The sequence below is a fragment of the Oncorhynchus gorbuscha genome, linkage group LG01, assembly GCF_021184085.1.
Source record: "Oncorhynchus gorbuscha isolate QuinsamMale2020 ecotype Even-year linkage group LG01, OgorEven_v1.0, whole genome shotgun sequence".
Taxonomy (NCBI): domain Eukaryota; kingdom Metazoa; phylum Chordata; class Actinopteri; order Salmoniformes; family Salmonidae; genus Oncorhynchus; species Oncorhynchus gorbuscha.
In genome coordinates this window covers 76,138,721-76,162,622 of record NC_060173.1, presented here as the reverse complement: position 1 = coordinate 76,162,622, position 23,902 = coordinate 76,138,721, and the positions used below count along the sequence as shown (strand labels likewise).

General features: G+C 42.6%; 1 protein-coding gene across 2 annotated transcripts in view; it reads right to left on the bottom strand.

Annotated features, from left to right (window-relative positions):
• Positions 1 to 7,716: 7,716 nt before the first annotated feature.
• Positions 7,717 to 23,902, bottom strand: part of LOC124042132 (glycerol-3-phosphate dehydrogenase, mitochondrial-like) — a 43,919-nt gene continuing 27,733 nt past the window's right edge. The window contains exons 14-17 of one of the 2 annotated variants that reach the window (XM_046360499.1): positions 22,543 to 22,655; positions 22,146 to 22,224; positions 20,198 to 20,296; positions 7,717 to 9,484 (exon numbers count right to left, since the gene is read on the bottom strand). In XM_046360499.1, the coding sequence (XP_046216455.1) occupies positions 9,323 to 9,484; positions 20,198 to 20,296; positions 22,146 to 22,224; positions 22,543 to 22,655 (453 nt within the window). In that variant the 3' untranslated portion in view covers positions 7,717 to 9,322. Of the gene's footprint in view, positions 9,485 to 20,197; positions 20,297 to 22,145; positions 22,225 to 22,412; positions 22,656 to 23,902 lie in introns of those variants that run through there. The other variant, XR_006840048.1, reaches the window with a different exon arrangement.

Here is a 23,902-nt window from a genome sequence, read left to right as displayed (position 1 = left end):
CCTCTCCATCATTTGATCCATGGCTGATCCGATGCGATGGACGTATGATGAAGGACTCTTTCCTCCATCATGGGGAGAGGGGTGGTCGCTGCTCCTGCTGACTCCATCTGGTGGTGTGGGCTTCTGTAACGTCGGGTGAGTGATGAGTGAGGAGTCAAATGCAGAGAGCAAAGTGAACGGGAAAAACGCTTTAATGTCCTTCAAAACGTAACAGGTCCAAACATGGGTGAATGCCCTAAAACACTGGTGCTAAACAAACCCAAAACCTAGTTACAAACACTGGACAGCGAAACCCCAAAACAAACACGATACATCACCAAAGGTAACGAACCAACAAGCCCGCATAAACACCAGCGGGCAAAACGAACTTAAATAACACCCTTCCCAAAACCCCAACAAGGAACAGGTGAAAACAATTAGACAAAAACAAACTAAAAGGAAAAAGGGATCGGTGGCAGCTAAAAGACCGGCGACGTCGACCGCCGAGCGCCACCTGAACAGGAAGGGGAGCCACCTTCGGTGGTATTCTTGACAGTGTCTTAACAACCGCTCCACAGGTGCTGTCACAACCTGACCATAGTTTGTCAGGGTGTGATCTGAGTGGGCATGCTATGTTGGATGTCTTGTTTGTCTGTTTCTGTGTTTGGGCCTGATATGGTTCTCTATCAGAGGCAGGTGTTAGTCATTGTCTCTGATTGGGAGCCATATTTAGGTAGCCTGTTTTGTGTTGGGTTTTGTGGGTGATTGTCTTTGTGTTTGTTACACCAGATAGGGCTGTTTTCGTTTTTTCACGTTTCTTGTTTTGGTATATTGTTCTATTTTCATCTTGATTAAAGATGTATCAAAATAACCACGCTGCATTTTGGTCCGCCTCTCCTTCAACGGAAGAATCCCGTGACAGGTGCATGTTCATTAATTGTTTATGGTTCATTGAACAAGCATGGCAAACAGTGTTTAAACCCTTTACAATGAAGATCTGTGAAGTTATTTGGATTTTTACGAATTATCTTTGAAAGACTGGGGCCTGAAAAAGGGACGTTTCTTTTTTTTGTGGGAACATGTTCTCAAAACACAAAAACTGTCATGTTTTGCGGATGATTCTACAATGTTTATTTTAGGCCGAAAAAGCATTAATCTGATGTTACAAGAACGTTCCCAGAACAAAGGTTTTATGAGCAGACAAATGTGTTCTGGGAATGTTATTGTAAATTGGGAACTAATCTTTTGTGATGTTCCCCCAATGTTCTAATTATAATAATACATAGTGGTTTTCACGACACCCAGTCACTGTACATACACAAAAATATCAGTTAAAAAGAAATAAACTCAGATTCAACAAGTAAGTTTATAAAAGCACACTGAAGATGATGACAGACTAACCATGGAGAACACTAAACATGATGACAGACTAACCAGGGAAGTGAAGTTAGATAGAGGATATACGCTAAAACAACAGAGAATCCGGCTAAGCATGTGTGGACAAGGCATGTCTTTAGTGTGGACTAGATTATCAAATCAAATCCAATTGTATTTGTCACATGTGCCTAATACAACAGGTGTAGACCTTACAGTGAAATGCTCACTCAAATGCCCTTCACCAACAATGCAGTTTTAAGAAAAATTCCCCCCCACCCAAAATAAGAAATAAAAGTAGCAAATAATGAATAAGCAGCAGTAAAATAACAATAGCGAGGCTATATACAGGGGGTACCGGTACAGAGTCAATTTGCGGGGTCACAATTGAGTCGAGGTAATTGAGGTAATATGTACATGTAGGTAGAGTTATTAAAGTGACTATGCATATATAATAACAGAGAGTAACAGCAGCGTAAAAGAGAGAGAGAGGGGGTAATGTAAATAGTCTGGGTAGCCATTTGATTAGATATTCAGGATTCTTATGGCTTAGGGGTTGAAGCTGTTTAGAAGCCTCTTGGACCTGGACATCGCGCTCTGGTACCGCTTGACGTGTGGTAGCAGAGAGAACAGTTTATGACTACGGTGCCTGGAGTATCCGAGAATTTTTAGGACCTTCCTCTGACACCACCTGGTATAGAGGTCCTGGAGTGCAGGAAGCATGGCCCAAGTGAGGTACTGGGCTGTACGCAACACCCTTTGTAGTGCCTTGTGGTCGGAGGCTGAGCAGTTGCCATACCAGGCGGCTCTCGATGGTGCAGCTGTAGAACCTTTTGAGGATCTGAGGACCCATGCCAAATCTTTTCAGTCTCCTGAGGGGGAATAGGTTTTGTCGTGCCCTCTTCACGACTGTCTTGGTTTGCTTGGACCGTGTTAGTTTGTTGGTGATGTGGACGCCAAGGAATTGAAGCTCTCAACCTGCTCCATTACAGCCCTGTCGATGAGAATGGGGGCGTGCTCGGTCCTCCTTTTCCTGTAGTCCACAATAATCTCCTTCGTCTTGATCACGTTGAGGGAGAGGTTGTTGTCCTTGCACCACACGGTCAGGTCTCCTCCCTACAGGCTGTCTCGTTGTTGAAGTCGTGCCTGGCTGTGCAGTCATGAGTGAACAGGGAGTACAGGAGGGAACTGAGAATGCACCCCTGAGGGGTTCCCGTGTTGAGGATCAGCGGGGCGGATGTGTTGTTACCTACCCTGTGGTGGCCTGCCAGGAAGTCCAGGATCCAGTTAACAGAGGGAGGTGTTTAGTGCCAGGGTCATTAGCTTAGTGAAGAGCTTTGAGGGCACTGTGGTGCTGAACACTGAACTGTAGTCAATGAATAGCATTCTCACGTAGGTGTTCCTTTTGTCCAGGTGTGAAAGGGCAGTGTGGAGTGCAATAGAGATCGCATCATACGGGATCTGTTGGGGCAGTGTGCAAATTGGAGTGGGTCTACGGTTTCTGTGATAATGGTGTTGATGTGAGCAATGACCAGCCTTTCAAAGCACTTCATGGCTACAGACGTGAGTGCTACGGGTCGGTAGTAATTAGGCAGGTTACCTTAGTATTCTTGTTCTTGAGACTATGGTGGTCTGCTTGAAACATGTTGGTATTACAGACTCAGATAGGGAGAGGCTGAAAATGTCAGTGAAGACACTTGCCAGTTGGTCCGCGCATGCTCGGAGTACACGTCCTGGTAATCCCTCTGGCCCTGCGGCCTTGTGAATGTTGACCTGTTTTAAGGTCTTTCTCACATTGGCTGCAGAGAGCGTGATCACAAGCGTGATCACAGCTGATGCTCTCATGCATGTTTCAGTGTTACTTGCCTTGAAGTAATTTAGCTCACCTGGTAGGCTCGTGTCACTGGGCAGCTCTCGGCTGTGCTTCCTTCGGCTGTGCTTTTCTTTGTAGTCTGTAATAGTTTGCAAGCCATGCCACATCCAACGAGTGTCGGAGCCGGTGTAGTACGATTCGATCTTAGTCCTGTATTGACGCTTTGCCTGTTTGATGGTTCGTCAGACAGCATAGCAGGATTTCTTATAAGCTTTCAGGTTAGAATCCCACTCCTTGAAAGCTGCAGTTCTACCCTTTAGCTCAGTGCGGATGTTGCCTGTAATCCATGGCTTCTGGTTGGGGTATGTACATACAGTCACTGTGGAGAAGACGTCATCGATGCACTTATTGAAGCCAGTGACTGATGTGGCAAACTCCTCAATGCCATCGGAAGAATCCCGGAACATATTCCAGTCTGTGCTAGCAAAACAGCCCTGAAGCTTAGCATCTGCTTCATCTGAACACTTTTTTTATTGACCGAGTCATTGGTGCTTCCTGCTTTAATTTTTGCTCGTAAGCAGGAATCAGAAGGATAGAATATGTGTATGAAATGTGGGGTTCTGACATGGAGATGGAGGGAATTCCAGAGTTGGGGAGCTGTATTGCTAAAAGCCAGGTCTTCAATTGAGCGGAGCTTGGTGCGAGGGATGGTGAAGAGGCCAGTATGAGAGGAGCACAGTGAAGAGGTGAGAGTGTAGGGGTGTAGGAGGTCAGTAAGGTATGTGGGAGCCAGTCAATTGAGTGCTTTGTAGGTGAGCATGAGCAATTTGAATATGATCCTGTATTGCACTGGGAGCCAGTGGAGTTTGATGATGGTCGAGGTGATGTGGTCCCAATGTCTAGTGTGTGTGAGGACTTGTGCAGCTGACTTTTGAATGTGTTGAAGTCTGTCCAGTGTTTTGGCGGGGAGTTCGTAGAGAATGGTGCTACAGTACTCCAGGCACGAAAAAACAAATAATTTAACTAGGCAAGTCAGTTAAGAACTAATTATTATTTACAATGACGGCCTACTGGGGAACAGTGGGTTAAACTGCCTTGTTCAGGGGCGGAATGACAGATTTTTACTGTGTCAGTTCAGGGAGTTCGATACAGCAACCTTTCGGGTACTGGCCCAACGCTCTAACCACTAGGCTACCTGCTGCCCCAATGAGGGTTGAATGAGGATTTCAGCAGTGGGCTCAGTGAGAGAGGATGTGAGTCGTGAGCTGTTTTTCAGGTGGAAGAAGGCTGACATGGTGATGTTTCAGATGTGGGGTTGAAATGACAGTGGGATCAAATGTAACACCAAGGTTCCTGACTGTGGAGTTTGAGTTTATAGTGCATAGGGAATTGGGTTTTGTGTGGATGTAGATGTGTGTCATCTGCATAACAGTGAAATATGTGTCCAAATTGATGGACGATCTGACCAAGTGGTAGCATGTAAATACTAAATAGTAATGGACGTAACACTGAACCTTGTGGGACACCTTGTGATACAGGGTCTGAAGCAGACCTGCAGTTGCCAACGGAGACAAACTGTTGTCTATCAGATAGTTAGAAGTGGAACCAGGCAAAAGGTGTTCAGGAAACAAGAAGCCTCTCCCTGCAGTCAGTTAAAATCTGATGACAGACAGTGTCAAATGCTGCAGACAGGCCCAGGAGAATGAGTATAGAGATGTACCCAGCATCAGCAGCACAATGAATGTGAAATGTTAAAAGTCAGTTTTAGTGCTATGCATAGCTCGGAAACCCGGCTGGTTCAAAAAGCTGTGTTGTTGGACTTGTGATGCTACCACCGTTCAAGCACTTTGGCGAGGAAGGGGAGCCTATGCCTGTAGTTGGTGAGGAGCTCAGTGTCCAGGCTCTGTATCTTCAGTATGGGAGTTATAGTCACTGTTTTCAAGGAACAATTCCAGATGAGAGATGCATTTACAATCTTGACCACCAGGGGGCAGAGAACTAAGAGTGTTAGTTAAAGACACTGTTCCCACAACTATATGAATCATTCTGGGAACATTTAAAGAAGAGATTAAATGTGTTCTAGGAACATTCTTGCAACATCAGGCAAAAGTTTTATATAAAAATTATATAATCATCAGTATGACTGGACAGTTTTTGTGTTATGAGGACATTTGCCTCGACCTAACAAATGTTCTGGGAACTTTCCCAGAACTATTTGTATTTTGCTGGGGAGACACTCCTGTTCCTGTGGAAACAGAGGAATGTTAATGTTAAAAGAAAATATTGTCAGAAATACAGGCAAAAGATTGTTGAACAATTTTAATATTTCACATTCAATGTACTGATTAAGTGACTCGATAAAAACAATGTTCACAAAAAAATAAATACAAGAAGTACAGACATAACTGTTGGAGTTCAATACTGATGAACTTACCAGCATCTTTTACAGTACCAGTCAAAAGTTTGGACACACCTACTCATTCAAGACTTTTTCTTTCATTTTACTATTCTACATTGTAGAATAATAGTGAAGACATCAAAACTATGGAATAACACATATGGAATCACGTAGTAACCAAAAAAGTGTTAAACAAATCAAAATATATTTTATATTTGAGAATCTTTAAAGTAGCCACCCTTCGCCTTGATGACAGCTTTGCACACTTGGTATTCCCTCACCTGGAATGCTTTTCCATCAGTCTTGAAGGAGTTCCCACATATGCTGAGCAATTGCTCTGCGGTCCAACTTACCCCAAACCATCTCAATTGGGTTGAGGTCAGGTGATTGTGGAGGTCAAGTCATCTGATGGAGCACCCCATCACTTGACTTCTTGGTCAAATAGTCCGTACACAGCTTGGAGGTGTGTTGGGTCATTGTCCTGTTGAAAAACAAATGATCCCACTAAGTCCCACTAAGCACAAACCAGATGGGATGGCGTATCGCTGCAGAATGCTGTGGTAGCCATGCTGGTTAAGTGTGCCTTGAATTCTAGATAAATCATGACAGTGTCACCAGCGAAGCACCCCCACACCATCACACCTCCTCCTTGCTTCATGGTGGGAAACACACATGCGGAAATCATCCATTCAGCTACTCTGCGTCTCGCAAAGACACGGCGGTTGGAACACAAAATCTCAAATTTAGACTAATCAGACCAAATGATTGGTGTCCATTAATAGTGGTTTCTTTGCAGCAATTCGAACATGAAGGCCTGATTCACGCAGTCTCCTCTAAACAGTTGATTTTGAGATGTTTTTGCATTTATTTGGGCTGCAATCTGAGAGGCAAGGCATTCCAGGTGAAATGCATTCCAGGTGACTACCTCATGAAGCTGGTTGAAAGAATGCCAAGCGTGTGCAAAGCTGTCATCAAGGCAAAATGTGGCTACTTAGAATAATCTCAAATGTAAAATACATCTTGTTTGTTTAATAACCTATTTTTTTAAATATTCGCCTAAAATGACGGATATGCATATTCTTGGTACCATTTGAAAGGAAACACTTAGAAGTTTTTAGAATGTGAAAGGAATGTAGGGGAATAACACAATAGATCTGTTAAAAGATAATACAAAGAAGAAAAAAAACATTACTTATATTTTCTGGGGATCATCATCTTTGATATGCAAGAGAAAGGCCATAATGAATTATTTCAGTCCAGGTGCAATTTAGATTTTGGCCAGTAGATGTCAGCTGCGAATTTGCAACATTTTAGACTGATACAATGAACCATTGCATTTCTGTTCAAAATGTTGTGTCAAGACTGCCGAAATGTGCCTAATTTGTTAATAACTTTTCATGTTCAAAATTGTGCACTCTACTCAAACAATAGCATGGTATTCTTCTACTGTAATAACTACTGTAAATTGGACAGTGCAGTTAAATTAACAAGAATGTAAGCTTTCTGCCAATATCATATGTCTATGTCCTGGGAAATGTTCTTGTTACTTACAACCTCATGCTAATCGCATTAGCCTACGTGAGCTCAACCGTCCAGCGGAAGGGACACCGATCCCAAAGAAGATTTTAACACTTTTTTTGGTTACTACATGATTCCATATGTATTATTTCCTAGTTTTGAAGTCTTCACTATTATTCTAAGATTGTAGAAAATAGTAAAAATAAATAAAAACCCTTGAATGAGTAGGTGTTCTAAAACTTTTGACTGGTACTACATTCATACTTATTGCTGAAAGCAGTCGCTTCATGCAGCAACTAAATTCACATTCCATTGCTTTTGTCAGAAGGAAGACAAAACTTCACCCAATTGCATTAGAACAACAATTGACCATCCTACCATCCAAATAAAAGAGTAAATTCAATTCATGCATCAAGTATCCTAGTGCTGGAGCTGGCAGTAGAAGAATGGATAAGCCCTCCCACGTACTATGTATTGAGAATATCACTGTTGGTGTCCTTTTGAGGAGTTAGATTGCATAACACCCCTATGTCTGGTGAGAAACCATCTGTAGATTAAACCCGACATAAATATGTATTATAACTCCCTACATTTAACCCTTACATTTCCCATCAATGTATTCTAAAAACCAAGCTGTTAATAATGTGAGTTTTATTAAAAACAAATGAAAAGAACAACAACAACCACGAGTTCCAGTGAATTGGTCTCATGCCTCCTTAATTAAGAACTGATAATTAAGAGATGTAACTCTTTGAAACTGCCCTCATACCTAATTGTTGTACTAGGGGCAAACACATGACATTTTTTTGACTTTAACAGTGTGCATGAGAAAATAATTGCTTTGTTTATAGTTACTGTGAAATTAAGCACGCTTAAAAGCCAGGAAGGGTATGGTTTAATCAGCTCTGTTGATTCATGCTCTCAATTCGCACTGGATCTGAAAGCAAGGCACATTAAATACATTCCCTTATTACTCTATAAATGCAAGTGGCTAACCAGACAAACCATAAGTAATAAATTAATAGTCATAAAAACACCAAGTGCACAGACAGATCCAGAAATTAAAAGCCAGCATCAAACACAACACTTCATCCCATTCAGCATAATAAAATCATGCAAGACAATAACGTTTCCAGGAACCAATCACATGCACCTACTGTGGAATATTTAAAGATGCTCACTGTTGATTTGTATCTCATTTGACGTCGACTAAATGAATATAATAAATATCTAGCATTTAGAGTCCATTTGAAAGGGATAAAATATAGATGTAAATGGCAGAGAGTGAAAAATGCTATCATTTTCCAATTAAGCCTTGCATCGAATAGAACAATTAAATTGCATTACTTAAATGTGGACCATAGAACTTTGCTGAAAGTGCGGTCAAAACTCACAACATCCAGCAAACACTATTTGTACAAAATGCCTCCCTTTAGATTGTCAGTATCTAAAATGTATAAAATGGCACAGGAGTACGGTACACAACAAAACCCTTTTGGAAAAAGACCACAATGAGTGCAATTCAAGTTGTCAACGTACGTTGCACATCACTTTGCATTGCATCTAACATTCAGTTGTACGCTCTTGGGCAATGTTAAAAACAACAGTAACATCATACATTAAGAAATGTGCTGTTGTTGTTGTTGAAATATGTTGTGTAAACACAAACAATAAATAAATACATTGAAATAAACAACAGTGTCCCAATAATTACTCATTTCATATCTCAATAAATATCTCAATAAATATGGAAGCAAGTTTGTAAGATTCAAGGCGAGGCATCGGCTACATGTGTGTTGATGCAGTGATAGAAAATGCCTGTGTCAGCAGAGCAACTCCCATGGAAGACATAAGATAATGAGCTTCAGTACCTTTGGGTTGTCCAGGTCTGTATACAATACCATATGAGCTTTAGCCAACCCTTGTGACTTCCGTTTTCATGTCATACATGACACCTATGATATGATATCGCATTACATGACCATGGCAACATACAAGTCAGAAGGGTTGTTAAAAGCACATAGATCTGTGGTAACCAGGCTGGAGCAGGGCCGTTTGCATCAAGCATCTCTGCGTAGGAGTGCTGATCAAGGATCAGGTCCCGCCATCCATATAACCTTATCTAAAATGCAAAACTGATCCTAAATCGGCACTCATACTTTGAGGTGCAATACATACGGTCCCAGAGTTGTGTGACCAGGTTCGTCCGGAGGAAGAACCAGGGCCAGGGGGGCTGAGTCTCACACTCCTCCTCCGCTACGGTCCACCGACACAGGTTTCCTCTGGTCGACAGGTTCCCTCTGCTCAACGGGCTCTCTCTGGTCCAGGCTCTGTTCAGCCGTCTTCATCAGTATGGCCAGACGGTTGGCCGACACCTGGCCCTTCTTCACAGCACTCATCAGCTGAAGACAGGACACAGCAGCAGGACCATTTAAAAACGTTTAAATCCTTATACAGTTGAAGTCAGTCGGTTAGGACATCTACTTTGTGTATGACACAAGTAATTTTTCCAACAATTGTTTACAGACAGATTATTTCACTTATAATTCACTGTATCACAATTCCAGTGGGTCAGAAGTGTACATACACAAGTTGACTGTGCCTTTAAACAGCTATAAACAATTCCAGAAAATGATGTCAATTTCCAAACGCCTGAAGGTACCACGTTCCTCTGTACAAACAATAGTACGCAAGTATAAACACCATGGGACAACGCAACCGTTATACCGCTCAGGGACGAGACGCATTCTGTCTCCTAGAGATGAATGTACTTTGGTGTGAAAAGTGCAAATCATTCCCAGAACAACAGCAAAGGACCTTGTGAAGATGCTGGAGGAAACAGGTACAAAAGTATCTATATCCACAGTTAAACGAGTGCTATCTCGACATAACCTGAAAGGCGCTCAGCAAGGAAGAAGCCACTGCTCCAAGATCGTACTTTTTGGAGAAATATCCTCTGGTCTGATGAAACAAAAATAGAACTGTTTGGCCATAATGACCATCGTTATGTTTGGAGGAAAAAGGGAGAGGCTTGAAAGCCGAAGAACACCATCCCAACCGTGAAGCACGGGGGTGACAGCATCATGTTGTGGGAGTGCTTTTCTGCAAGAGGGACTGGTGCACTTCACAGAATAGATGACATCATGAGGAGGGAAAATTATGTGGATATATTGAAGCAACATCTCAAGACATCATTCTGGAAGTTAAAGCTTGGCCGCGAATGGGCCTTTCAAATGGACAATGACCCCAAGCATACTTCCAAAGTTGTGGCAAAATGGCTTAAAACCTTTTTGGACTAGGGGGCAGTATTTTGACGACCGGATGAGAAGCATGCCCAAAGTAAACTGCCTGCTACTCAGGCCCAGAAGCTAGGATATGCATATTATGGTAGATTGTGATAGAAAACACTCTGAAGTTTCTAAAACTGTTTCAATAATGTCTGTGAGTATAACAGAACTGATTTGGCAGGCGAAACCCCGAGCACAATCCATCCAGGGAAAAGTGTTTTCCATTAGTTTTCTATGGTAATCCCTTTTTAATAGAAATATGCTTGCAGTTCCTATGTCTTCCACTAGATGTCAACAGTCCTTAGAAATTGGTTGTTTTTCCTTTGAGAAATGAAGAAGTAGCCCTGTTCTTTCCATGTGTGCCACTAAGGGACTCAAGTCTTTTGGAGCGTGCGACCTGGAACGCGCTTCACTTTGTTTCCGTCCGGTATTGAACACAGTATTTCCCATCTTACATTTTCTCGATTATTTACGTTTTAGGATACATAAGTTTGGATTAGGAACGTTGTTTGAAATGTTTGGACCAAGTTTACAGGTAATTTCCTAAATACTTTGTAGGCATGTTGGGCGAGTTGGAACCGGTGTATTTCTGAATCAAACATGCCAAATAAATGGACATTTTGGGGATATAATGAAGGAATTTATCGACCAAAATGACCATTTTGGATGTTTATGGGACATTTTGGAGTGCCAACAGAAGAAGATCATCAAACGTAAGGCATGAATTATATCGTTATTTCTCATTTTTGTGTAGCACCTGCTTGGTTGAAACCTGATTTGCATGTGTTTGTATGCAGGGTGCTGTCCTCAGATAATTGCACTGTCTGCTTTCCCTGTAAAGCCTTTTTGAAATTTGACACTGTGGCTGGATTAACAAGAAGTTAACCTGTATTTTGATGTATAACACTTGTATGTTTAATGAATTCTTATTATGAGTGTTTCTGTTTTTGATTTTGGCGCACTGCAACTTCACTGGATGTTGTCAAATCAATCCCATTAACGGGATCCAAGCGGGAATGGGGGTGAAGGGATCCCTAAGAGGTTTTAAGGACAACAAAGTCAAGGTATTGGAGTGGCCATCACAAAGCCCTGACCTCAATCCTATAGAAAAGTTGTGGGCAGAACTGAAAAAGCATGTGCGAGCAAGGAGGCCTACAAACCTGACTCAGTTACACCAGCTCTGTCAGGAGGAATGGGACAAAATTCACCCAACTTATTGTGGGAAGCTTGTGGAAGGCTACCCAAAACGCTTGACCCAAGTTAACTTCTTATGGCTGGGGGGCAGTATTGAGTAGCTTGGATGAATAAGGTGCCCAGAGTAAACTGCCTGCTACTCAGGCCCAGAAACTAAGGTATGCATATTATAGGTAGATTTGGAAAGAAATCACTCTGAAGTTTCTAAAACAGTTTGAATGGTGTCTGTGAGTATAACAGAACTCATATGGCAGGCAAAAACCTGAGAAAAAAAATCCAACCAGGAAGTGGGAAATCTGAGGATTGTAGGTTTTCAAGTCTAAGATAGTGTAAATCTGGTCTGATTGAACTTCCTAAGGCTTCCACTAGATGTCCACAGTCTTTAGAACTTAGTTTCAGGCTTCTACTGTGAAGGGGGAGTGAATAAGAGTTGTTTGACTAAGGGGTCTGGCAGAATGCCATGAGCTAAGTCATGCGCACGGCCGTGCGAGCGCAGCGTTCCCTTTAATTTCTAAAGACAAAGCAATTGTCTGGTTGGAACATTATTGAAGATTTATGGAAAAAAAAACATCCTAAACATTGATTCTATACATTGTTTGACATGTTTCTACGAACTGTAATGGAATTGTTTTGACTTTTCGTCTGGACCTAGTGTTCGCGCCTTGTGAATTTGGATTTGTGAACTAAACGCGCGAACAAAAGGGAGGTATTTGGACATAAATTCTGGACTTTATCGAACAAAACAAACATTTATTGTGGAACTGGGATTCCTGGGAGTGCATTCCGTTGAAGATCATTAAAGGTAAGTGAATATTTATAATGCTATTTCTGACTTCTGTTGACTCCACAACATGGCGGGTATCTGTATGGCTTGTTTTGGTCTCTGAGAGCTGTACTCAGATTATTCCATGGTGTGCTTTCGCTGTAAAGCTTTTTTGAAATCTGACACAGCGGTTGCATTAAGGAGAATCTTTAGTGTATCTTTAATTCCATGCATAACACTTGTATTTTCATCAAAATTTATGATGAGTATTTCTGTAAATTGATGTGGCTCTCTGCAAAATCACCGGATGTTTTGGAAGCAAAACATTACTGAACATAACGCGCCAATGTAAACTGAGATTTTTGGATATAAATATGAACTTTATCGAACAAAACATACATGTATTGTGTAACATGAAGGCCTGTGAGGGCCACCTTATGAAGATCATCAAAGGTTTGTGATTCATTTTCTCTCTATTTCTGCTTTTTGTGACTCCTCTCTTTGGCCGGAAAAATGGCTGTGTTTTTATGTGACTAGGCACTGACCTAACATAATCGCATGGTATGCTTTCGTCGTAAAGCCTTTTTGAAATCGGACACTGTGGTGGGATTAACAACAAGTTTATCTATAAAATGGTGTATAATACTTGTATGTTTGAAAAATGTTCATTATGAGATTTCTGTTGGCGCCCTGCACTTTCACTGGCTGTTGTCAAATCTATCCCGTTAATGAGATTTCAGCCGTAAGAAGTGAAACAATTTAAAGGCAATACTACCAAATACTAATTGAGTGTATGTAAACTTCTGACCCACTGGGAATACGATGAAATAAATAAAAGCTGAAATAAATCATTCTCTTAACTATTATTCTGACATTTCAAATTATTTAAAATAAAGTGGTGATCCTATCTGACATAAGACAGGGAATTTTTACTAGGATTAAATGTCAGGAATGGTGAAAAACAGAGTTTAAATATTTGGCTAAGGTGTATGTAAACTTCCGACTTCAACTGTATATCCCCCCCTCAAAATCCCCATATTACTCAGAGGAGATCTTCCCCACCCTGGAGGAAGAGATGTGCCATTTCCAGGCCCAGGGAAATCTGTGGGGATACAAATGCACACACAGGAACACTACCCGATCTAACGACCACACAAGGGGACAGCTTTATTACAGGCCATATTGTTTCGAACTGCCTTAATCTCCCCCATAGAAACAACAGTGACAGCACCATCAACAAAAACAGAAGGGATCTGTTGCAGCTCTGTAGAAGCCTGTGTCTGTACTTTGTCAATGGTAGGTTACGGGGGGACTCTTTGGGGAGATTCACCTACAGTCGTGACATGGAAACAACCACACATTCACAGCCCAGTAAGCTATACACCATCAGAAATTCAGACAGATGGGCCCAAAACAGCACAGAAGAATACCAGAAAGCAACCTGTAAACAAAATATCAAAACACTCTTAGATAACTTTCTGGATACCACATTACCTCACAGTAAAGAAGGCATCAATCTAACAGTAAAAAACATCAACTATATATTCAGGCAAACAGCAAAAGAAGTACAACTGAAATTGATTTTAAAAAACTAAACAAAAAAAGACCACAGATGACAACTGGTTTGATGCAGATTGTACAATTATACAGAAAAAACTTAGAACACTATCCAACCAAAAGCACAGAGACCCAAATAATGGTGAATTACACCTTCATTACTGTGAGACTTTAAAACTCTATAAATGTACACTCAGAACCAAAAATGCACAGTACAACAGTGAGAGGCTGACAGTAATTGAGGAGTCCATAAACACAAACAACTTCTGGCAAAATTTGAAAAAACTTTTTTTAATCGAAACAATAGGAATTAGCGATACACAATGGTGACGTATGGACAACCCATTTTAAAACACTCTACAACAACGTTCAAATGGACAGAAACGCAGAGCAATGCCAAAATCATGTGAAGTTGAATGGATTAGAAAAAGCTATAAAGGACAATAAAAATCCATTGGACTCCCCAATTACTGACCGGCTCTATAAGAAACATCAGGCCTTCAAATTTAAAAAAGCATGCAGACCTGATGGCATCCTAAATGAGATGCTCAAAGTCCCTAGTGCAAAGTTTCAATTGGCTATATTAAAACTGTTTAATTTGTAGAGTGTAGGTTATTTCCCTGACATCTGGAATCAAAGACTCATAACCCCAATCTTTAAGAACGGAGACAAATTTGACCCTAACAATTACTGAGGCATTTGTTTGAACAGTAACCTGGGGAACATTTTCTGTGGTAAGAGTTCTAAACTTCATCAATAAGCACAATGTCTTGAGTAAAAGCCAAATTGGATTTATACCAAAACATCGCACGACCGATCATATTTACACCCTACACACCCTGATCGATAAACATGTCCACCAAAATATACTCTTGCTTTATCCACTTCCAAAAAAGCATTTGATTCTATTTGGCATAAAGGACTGTTCTACAATGTTATTGAAAGTGGTGTAGGAATGAAATCAATGTATACTGGCAATACGTGTAGCTTTAAAATTGGCAAGAAAAGAACATAATTCTTTAATGTACATCAACAAATTAGCCACTATTCTAGAAAAATAGTCAGCCCCTGGTGTTAGTCTCCACAATTCAGGCGTTAAATGCCTACTCTTCGCAGATGACCTATGCCTGCTGTCACCTACAGCACATGGCCAACAGCAGAGCCTGGACCTGCTAGAGCAGTACTGGGCCCTTGCAGTAAAACCCAAAAATACTAAAATAATGATTTTCCAGAGAAGACCAATATCTCAGGGTACAAAAGTTCTCAATTGGTACAAAATATAGAATACTGCACACACTACAATCACTTAAAAATACTTAAAAATAAGCTCAACTGGACACCTTAATGATGCAGTGAATGAACCGAGAGAGAAAGCACGCAGTGTCACGCCCTGACCTTAGAGAGCTTTTTATGTCTCTATTTTGGTTTGGTCAGGGTGTGATTTAGGTGGGCATTCTATGTTCTATTTTCTAAGTTTTTGTATTTCTTTGTTTTGGCCGGGTATGGTTCTCAATCAGGGACAGCTGTCATTCGTTGTCTCTGATTGGGAATCATACTTAGGCAGTATTTTCCCCTTTTGTCAGTGTGGGTAGTTGACTTTGTTAGTGGCACTATAGCCCTCTTAAGCTTCACAGTCATTTTGTATTGTTTTATTGGCGACATTGGATATAAAGTAATGTACGCTCACAACGCTGAGCTTTGGTCCACTTATTCCTACCAGGAAGACGGCCGTGACACGCAGGGCATTCTACACCATTAAAAAAGTACATTGAAATACCTATTCAAATTTGGCTAAAACTAATTGAATGTGTCATTATACCAATTGCACTTTATGCCAGTGAGATGTGGAGTTCACTTGCAAAACATTTCACCAAATGGGACAAACACCTCATTGAAACCCTGCTTACAGAGTTCTGTAAGATTCTCCTACTTGTCCAGAGGAACACTACAAACAATGCATGCAGGGCATGGAAAATTCTAAAATACAGTGACCCCTCTCATATCATTACCAAGCCCTGCAATGGCAAGAGCTGAACAAAGAAAAGAGTCCCCTCATCCAGCTGGTCCTGGGGCTGAGTTCACAAACCTGTTTTATTAACACTCTGAAGCCTCAGGACCAGAACATACAATCATTCAGAATAAAACTAATTACAACACAATCAAAATAAAACTACATTGCTTATTGGGAAGCACAAGCACAAAGCAAAATGCAGTGCTATCTGGCCCTAAATTGAAAGTACACCATGGTTAACTATTTGACCATAGTTATTGATCAAAACCTTAGAAAAACCTTGACAAAGTACAGGCTCAGTGAGCACAGCCTTGCCATTGAGAAGGGTAAACACGGGAAAACCTATCTCCCTGTAGAGGAAAGGCTGTGCAACCACTGCATCAAAGCAGAATCTGAGACAGAGCTGCATTTCATGACAAAATGTTTAAAAAAATATAAAACAATTAGAGAGTGTCATTTCCCCAAATTTGAAACCCTTATTCAAGGTTTCAAAGACCTCTCTGATGAGAATAGGCTACCCGTCCTGTTGGGGGAGAACGCAGAGAGCTGTGGGTTGGCAGCGCACTACATTGCTGCCTGCCATAAGATGAGGGACAGTGTCTGACCGACCAATCAACCTGCACATGTACTCTACTGTATGCTTATTGTTATAGTTCAATGTATGGTTATTTTGACCCTTGGTTATTGTTGTTACGGTTGTCCCGTTGACAATTTTGATTCTCATCATCTTAATCATCTTAATATTGTAAATATCCAAAGTAAGCTTTGGCAATATATACATTGTTACATCATGCCAATAAAGCAAATTGAATTGAGAAAGAGAGTGAGTAAGAGAGAGAGAGGGGGGGGGATGCTGGCTCAATCATTATCATGCTAGAACATGTTCAGCTCACCGGCCATCCTGGTTGTAAGTCTGCTCATGCCTTATGTGAGGAAGACCATGCCTACCCATAATACCACCATAACCAGAACCTCCTGCTTCAGCCACTGGACTCCACTCCAAGACCACCAGAAAACCAGGAAATAAATGGTTCTGCCACTCAAAAAGTACACTAATGAAGATTATACCAGGTTTTTGGAGCCACTAAATTTGGTCCAGGGGCTGTATGTATAAAATGTCACAGAGTAAGAGTGCTGATCAGGATCAGGTTCCACCTGTCCATTTGATCTTATTCATTGTGAAACTGATCCTAGATCAGCACTCTGAGATGCCCAAGTGGATAGGTAGGCTGTCTCCTTCTGAGGAGTTATATTTTTTTTTCTTTGATTCCATGCACACAGCATATTCCTAACTAAATTAACATCCAAAAGACATTGATGAAATTCATCCGTAATATAACAGCTCAACGTAAAGATCTCCATTCCTTTCTCCTAATTAGTTGGATTTCAGCAGAGTGCATATGCTCTTAAGACGCCACAAAATGTTCACACGTCTGACACGTGAAACAAAGGGCTCAGACAGGTCACTCCACCTCAACCTCAAATGAAATCCCCCTTAAACGCCGAGCGAAGTCAATGTAATGTATAGAGAACATGCAAATGCTTCCCTCTCTGGTTTGAGACAAACCCATTTTCTAAGCACATTAGACATGGGCCTGTATTCATTAAGCGTCCAAGAGTAGGAGTGCTGATCTAGGGTCAGTTTTGACTTTAAATCACAATAAATAAGATGACATGGACAGCGTGAAGTTGGTCCTAGACTAGCACTTCTATTTCGAGACGCCTTGTGAATACGGACCATTGTTTTTCAGAGCAGGGTGATCAGAAGTGACCCTAGTGGCAGAGGAAGACTGACCGTGTTTAGGAATGGCAGAGGAAGACTGACCATGTTTAGGAATGGCAGAGGAAGACTGACCATGTTTAGGAGTGGCAGAGGAAGACTGACCATGTTTAGGAGTGGCAGAGGAAGACTGACCATGTTTAGGAGTGGCAGAGGAAGACTGACCATGTTTAGGAATGGCAGAGGAAGATGGAAGACTGACCATGTTTAGGAGTGGCAGAGGAAGACTGACCATGTTTAGGAGTGGCAGAGGAAGACTGACCATGTTTAGGAATGGCAGAGGAAGATGGAAGACTGACCATGTTTAGGAGTGGCAGAGGAAGACTGACCATGTTTAGGAGTGGCAGAGGAAGACTGACCGTGTTTAGGAATGGCAGAGGAAGACTGACCATGTTTAGGAGTGGCAGAGGAAGACTGACCATGTTTAGGAGTGGCAGAGGAAGACTGACCATGTTTAGGAGTGGCAGAGGAAGACTGACCATGTTTAGGAGTGGCAGAGGAAGACTGACCATGTTTAGGAATGGCAGAGGAAGACTGACCATGTTTAGGAGTGGCAGAGGAAGACTGACCATGTTTAGGAGTGGCAGAGGAAGACTGACCATGTTTAGGAGTGGCAGAGGAAGACTGACCATGTTTAGGAGTGGCAGAGGAAGACTGACCATGTTTAGGAGTGGCAGAGGAAGACTGACCATGTTTAGGAGTGGCAGAGGAAGATTGACCATGTTTAGGAGTGGCAGAGGAAGACTGACCATGTTTAGGAGTGGCAGAGGAAGACTGACCATGTTTAGGAGTGGCAGAGGAAGACTGACCATGTTTAGGAGTGGCAGAGGAAGACTGACCATGTTTAGGAATGGCAGAGGAAGATGGAAGACTGACCATGTTTAGGAGTGGCAGAGGAAGACTGACCATGTTTAGGAGTGGCAGAGGAAGACTGACCATGTTTAGGAATGGCAGAGGAAGATGGAAGACTGACCATGTTTAGGAGTGGCAGAGGAAGACTGAGCATGTTTAGGAATGGCAGAGGAAGACTGACCATGTTTAGGAGTGGCAGAGGAAGATGGAAGACTGACCATGTTTAGGAGTGGCAGAGGAAGACTGACCATGTTTAGGAATGGCAGAGGAAGATGGAAGACTGACCATGTTTAGGAGTGGCAGAGGAAGACTGACCATGTTTAGGAGTGGCAGAGGAAGACTGACCATGTTTAGGAATGGCAGAGGAAGATGGAAGACTGACCATGTTTAGGAGTGGCAGAGGAAGACTGACCATGTTTAGGAATGGCAGAGGAAGATGGAAGACTGACCATGTTTAGGAGTGGCAGAGGAAGACTGACCATGTTTAGGAGTGGCAGAGGAAGACTGACCATGTTTAGGAATGGCAGAGGAAGATGGAAGACTGACCATGTTTAGGAGTGGCAGAGGAAGACTGACCATGTTTAGGAATGGCAGAGGAAGATGGAAGACTGACCATGTTTAGGAGTGGCAGAGGAAGATGGAAGACTGACCATGTTTAGGAGTGGCAGAGGAAGACTGACCATGTTTAGGAATGGCAGAGGAAGATGGAAGACTGACCATGTTTAGGAGTGGCAGAGGAAGACTGACCATGTTTAGGAATGGCAGAGAAAGATGGAAGACTGACCATGTTTAGGAGTGGCAGAGGAAGACTGACCATGTTTAGGAATGGCAGAGGAAGATGGAAGACTGACCATGTTTAGGAGTGGCAGATGAAGACTGACCATGTTTAGGAGTGGCAGAGGAAGACTGACCATGTTTAGGAATGGCAGAGGAAGATGGAAGACTGACCATGTTTAGGAGTGGCAGAGGAAGACTGACCATGTTTAGGAATGGCAGAGGAAGATGGAAGACTGACCATGTTTAGGAATGGCAGAGGAAGACTGACCATGTTTAGGAATGGCAGAGGAAGACTGACCATGTTTAGGAGTGGCAGAGGAAGACTGACCATGTTTAGGAGTGGCAGAGGAAGACTGACCATGTTTAGGAATGGCAGAGGAAGACTGACCATGTTTAGGAGTGGCAGAGGAGCCGGATCCCCCATAACCAGGCCTCCACGGCACGTCTCTTATCTCTTGAGGGATAATTACCATTCCCTTTGCCTCGATCTTGTTTGTTTAACTTGACACGGCGAAGAAAGGGCTGACATTGACCAGAATCCCCTGCATTAATGTGTCTCGTGTTCTGCATTCATCATTGTCACCGAGCAGGAGGAGCCTGGCAGTGTCAAGAGGAGAGGAGAGAGGGAGGGAGCACATCCATGTGTGTGCGCGTGTGCTTCACACTCTCTCTAACAGACACACATGCATGCACTTGCACATGTAAGCATGCACACACACATCTATTCAAACCATGAACTATTATAAGCTCTAGAAAACCAAAAAAAATATTGTTTTTTTTAGAGTGGAAAGAAAATGTAATAGACACAACAACAACAAAAATGGAGGTGGGATTTAAAATATTTTTGACACAAAAATAACCAGACAATAACCAGACAAAATTAATATACTCTACCTGCAAGAATTCATTAAATTCCACTTGTCCATTTTTATTGAGGTCTACTTCATTCAGAATTTCATGGAGGGTGTCTGCATCTATATAGACATTGATACTCTGAAACAAAGGAAACATAGTTTAGAACAGTCACCAGTAAACTGGTGCAGATACTGAGTCCGCATCTCAAACACAGGAACTATGAACCACATGGGTTGCCGTCCCAAATGGCACCCTATACCCTGTATACTGCACTACTTTTGACCAGGACCCCATAGAGCTCTGGTCAAAAGTAGTGCACTATATAGAGAATAGGGTGCCACTTGGGACGCAGGCGTGGTCTCATCAAGTCCCTTCAGCTACAGTAATATCCAGAGCGACACCTATCCAGTATATTCATATCATCTCCGAGATGAGGCTTCTTATGAATATGTCACCCCAGTATTTGCTCCCTAGCAATGAAACACATTTCATTTCGATTGTGTTGACAGAAACTCCCACACATCCCCCACCGCCAACCCACAGCTCAATTAGTAGAGAGAGAGAGTGGTCTCTTGCAGAGGCCTGTCGCTAGCTGAATCTTTGTGTACAGCTAATCCATACACTTTCAATGGAATGGATGTGAATAGGTTGGGATTAATGACAGGCCTTTATATACTCCCTATAGTTATACCCCAGTGGGTTTCAAACCAAACACTACTGTTTTCCACTACACGTCATTCTAACAGCAGGAGCTGCTGCTACTGCTACTGCTACTACTGCTGCTGCTACTACTACTGCTGTTGATGATACTACCTCTACTACTACTACTGCTGCTACTACTACTACTGCTGCTGCTGCTGCTACTACTACTGCTGCTGATGATACTACCTCTACTACTACTGCTGCTACTACTACTGCTGCTACTACTACTACTGCTGCTACTGCTACTTCTACTACTACTACTTCTACTACTACTTCTACTACTGCCACTGCTACTACTACTGCTACTACTACTGCTACTACTGCTACTCCTGCTGCTACTAATTATACTACTGCTACTACTACTGCTAATACTACTACTTATACTACTGCTACTACTACTACTACTCCTACTGCTGCTACTACTACTATTACTGCTACTACTGCTGCTACTACTACTACTACTGCTGCTACTGCTTCTACTACTGCTACTACTACTGCTGCTACCTCTCCTGCCACTACTACTACTGCTACTACTGCTGCTACTGCAACTAATACTACTACTGCTGCTGCTACTTCTTAACTGCTGCTACTACTACTACGGCTGCTACTACTACTACTACTGCAACTACTACTACTGCTACTATTACTTAACTGCTGCTACTACTACTGCTGCAACTACTACTACTGCTACTACTACTACTACTACTACTACTACTACTACTGCTACTACTACTACTACCACCACCACCACAATGGCTATCAACATCTGAATATTCACTTGTGGACATCTCCGCGTGGCAAATGACATGTTTAACAAAATGAAATGATTTTGTTTCAATTCTCACCATTATACTATATAAGTACACCGCTATAACGTTTTGATTGGATCTCTAGTTAAGTTGTTTTGGATCCAAAGAGTGTGATAAGGTTAAGAGCACATGAACACCACCTTATCACTATATGTTAAATGGCCTGAATTACACTTCAAACATCATTTGACAATGCTATGTCAACTCATACTTATAATTAGCCCAATAGCTCCTCATGCTCATGATCAGTTGGAGGGAGCGCTGCTGTCGTGTGACTGAGCAACGGAGTGTCATGGTTACTGAACTAAAAAAGGACCATCGGAGCAACGCTGTGTTGTGGAGCACCATGGTTATATTAAAGCAGAGAAATCTGATACTCCTTCTACAGGCCTGACAAATGCACACTAATTGCACACACACACTCCAGCGGAGAGGACAAAGGGAAACGCAACATGAGACTGAGCATCATTCGTTACCTCTAATACCCGCTGAACATCCACGGTGGTGATGAAGCCCTTATTTTCTTTGTCAAACTTGTGGAACCTTTTCATATACCTGTTGACAGAAGAAAGGAAGTGGTGGGTGGCTGTTGGGTCGGTGCTAGGCTAGCCCTCTGAGACAGACAGGGGAGGAGAGGAGAGGGGAGGAGAAGGGCACAGTAGTGTGAAGTCTGTCTGTGTCTTTTTCAAATATATGTAAAAGCTTTATTTAGACAGATTGGAAGTTACAAAGGGGATACAAACGGGATGGTTGGAAGGGTCGACTCCGGGCTTGAACCCCTGTCTCCGGTGGGAAGTCACATTTGTGTTGGGAGCAGCACCAACACTCCGCGATGGTGAACACTCCGCGATGGCACCAGCTTGTCTGCCTTACCTGCCCACCTCAGCAGGAGTGAGGGTGATCTCGGAGGTGTCGGTCAGCTGCTCTGAGCGAGCCTTGTAGCCCATCTCATAATACAGGAACTGTTTGGCTGCAGATAGCTCCTCCTACAGGAATACACATAACAGAAAGGTGAAGGACCCGGCCGAGTCCTCAGAGCATGCGCAGACCTGGCTGGTGTGTTTACGGACATATTCAATCAATCCCTATCCCAGTCTGCTGTCCCCACATGCTTCAAGATGGCCACCATTGTTCCTGTACCAAAGAAAGCCAAGGTAACTGAACTAAATGACTGTCGCCCTGTCGCTCACTTCTGTCATCATGAAGTGCTTTGAGAGACTAGTCAGCTGATCATATCACCTCCACCCTACCTGTCACCCTAGACCCACTTTAACTTGCTTACCGCCCCAATAGGTCCACAGACGATGCAATCGCCATCACACTGCACACTGCCCTATCCCATCTGGACAAGAGGAATGCCTATGTAAGAATGCTGTTGACTACAGCTCTGCATTCGACACCAAAGTACCCTCCAAACTCATCATTAAGCTTGAGTCCCTGGGTCTTGACGCTGTCCTGTGCAACTGGGTCCTGGACTTCCTGACGGGCCACCCCCAGGTGGTGAAGGTAGGAAACAACATCTCCACTCCGCTGATCCTCAACACTGGGGCCCCACAAGGGTTCGTTCTCAGTCCCCTCCTATAATCCCTGTTCACCCACGACTGCATGGCCATGCACGCCTCCAACTCAAACATCAAGTTTGCAGATGACACAACAGTGGTAGGCTTGCTTACCAACAACGACGAGACAACCTACAGGGAGGAGGTGAGGGCCCTTGGAGTGTGGTGGTGTCAGAAAAATGACCTCTTACTCAATGTCAGCAAAATAAAAGATGATCATGGACTTCAGGAAACAGCAAAGGGAGCACCCCCCTATCCACAGTGACAGGACAGCAGTGGAGAAGGTGGAAAGTTTTAAGTTCCTCAATGTACATATCACAGACAAACTGAAATGGTCCATGCACACAGACAGTGTGGTAAAGAAGGCACAACAGCGCCTCTTCAACCTCAGGAGGCTGAAAAAATGTGTCTTATCACCGAAAACCCTCACTAACTTTTATAGATACACAATCGAGAGCATACTGTTGGGCTATATCACCGCCTGGTACGGCAACTGCAGGAAGGCAAAAATAAAATAAAAGCCTAAAAATATCACCAAGGACAATAACCACCCGAGACACTGCCTGTTCACCCCGCTTCCATCCAGAAGGCGAGGTCAGTACAGGTGCATCAAAGCTGGGACAGAGAGATTGAAAAACAGCTTCTATCTCAAGGCCATCAGATTGTTAAACAGC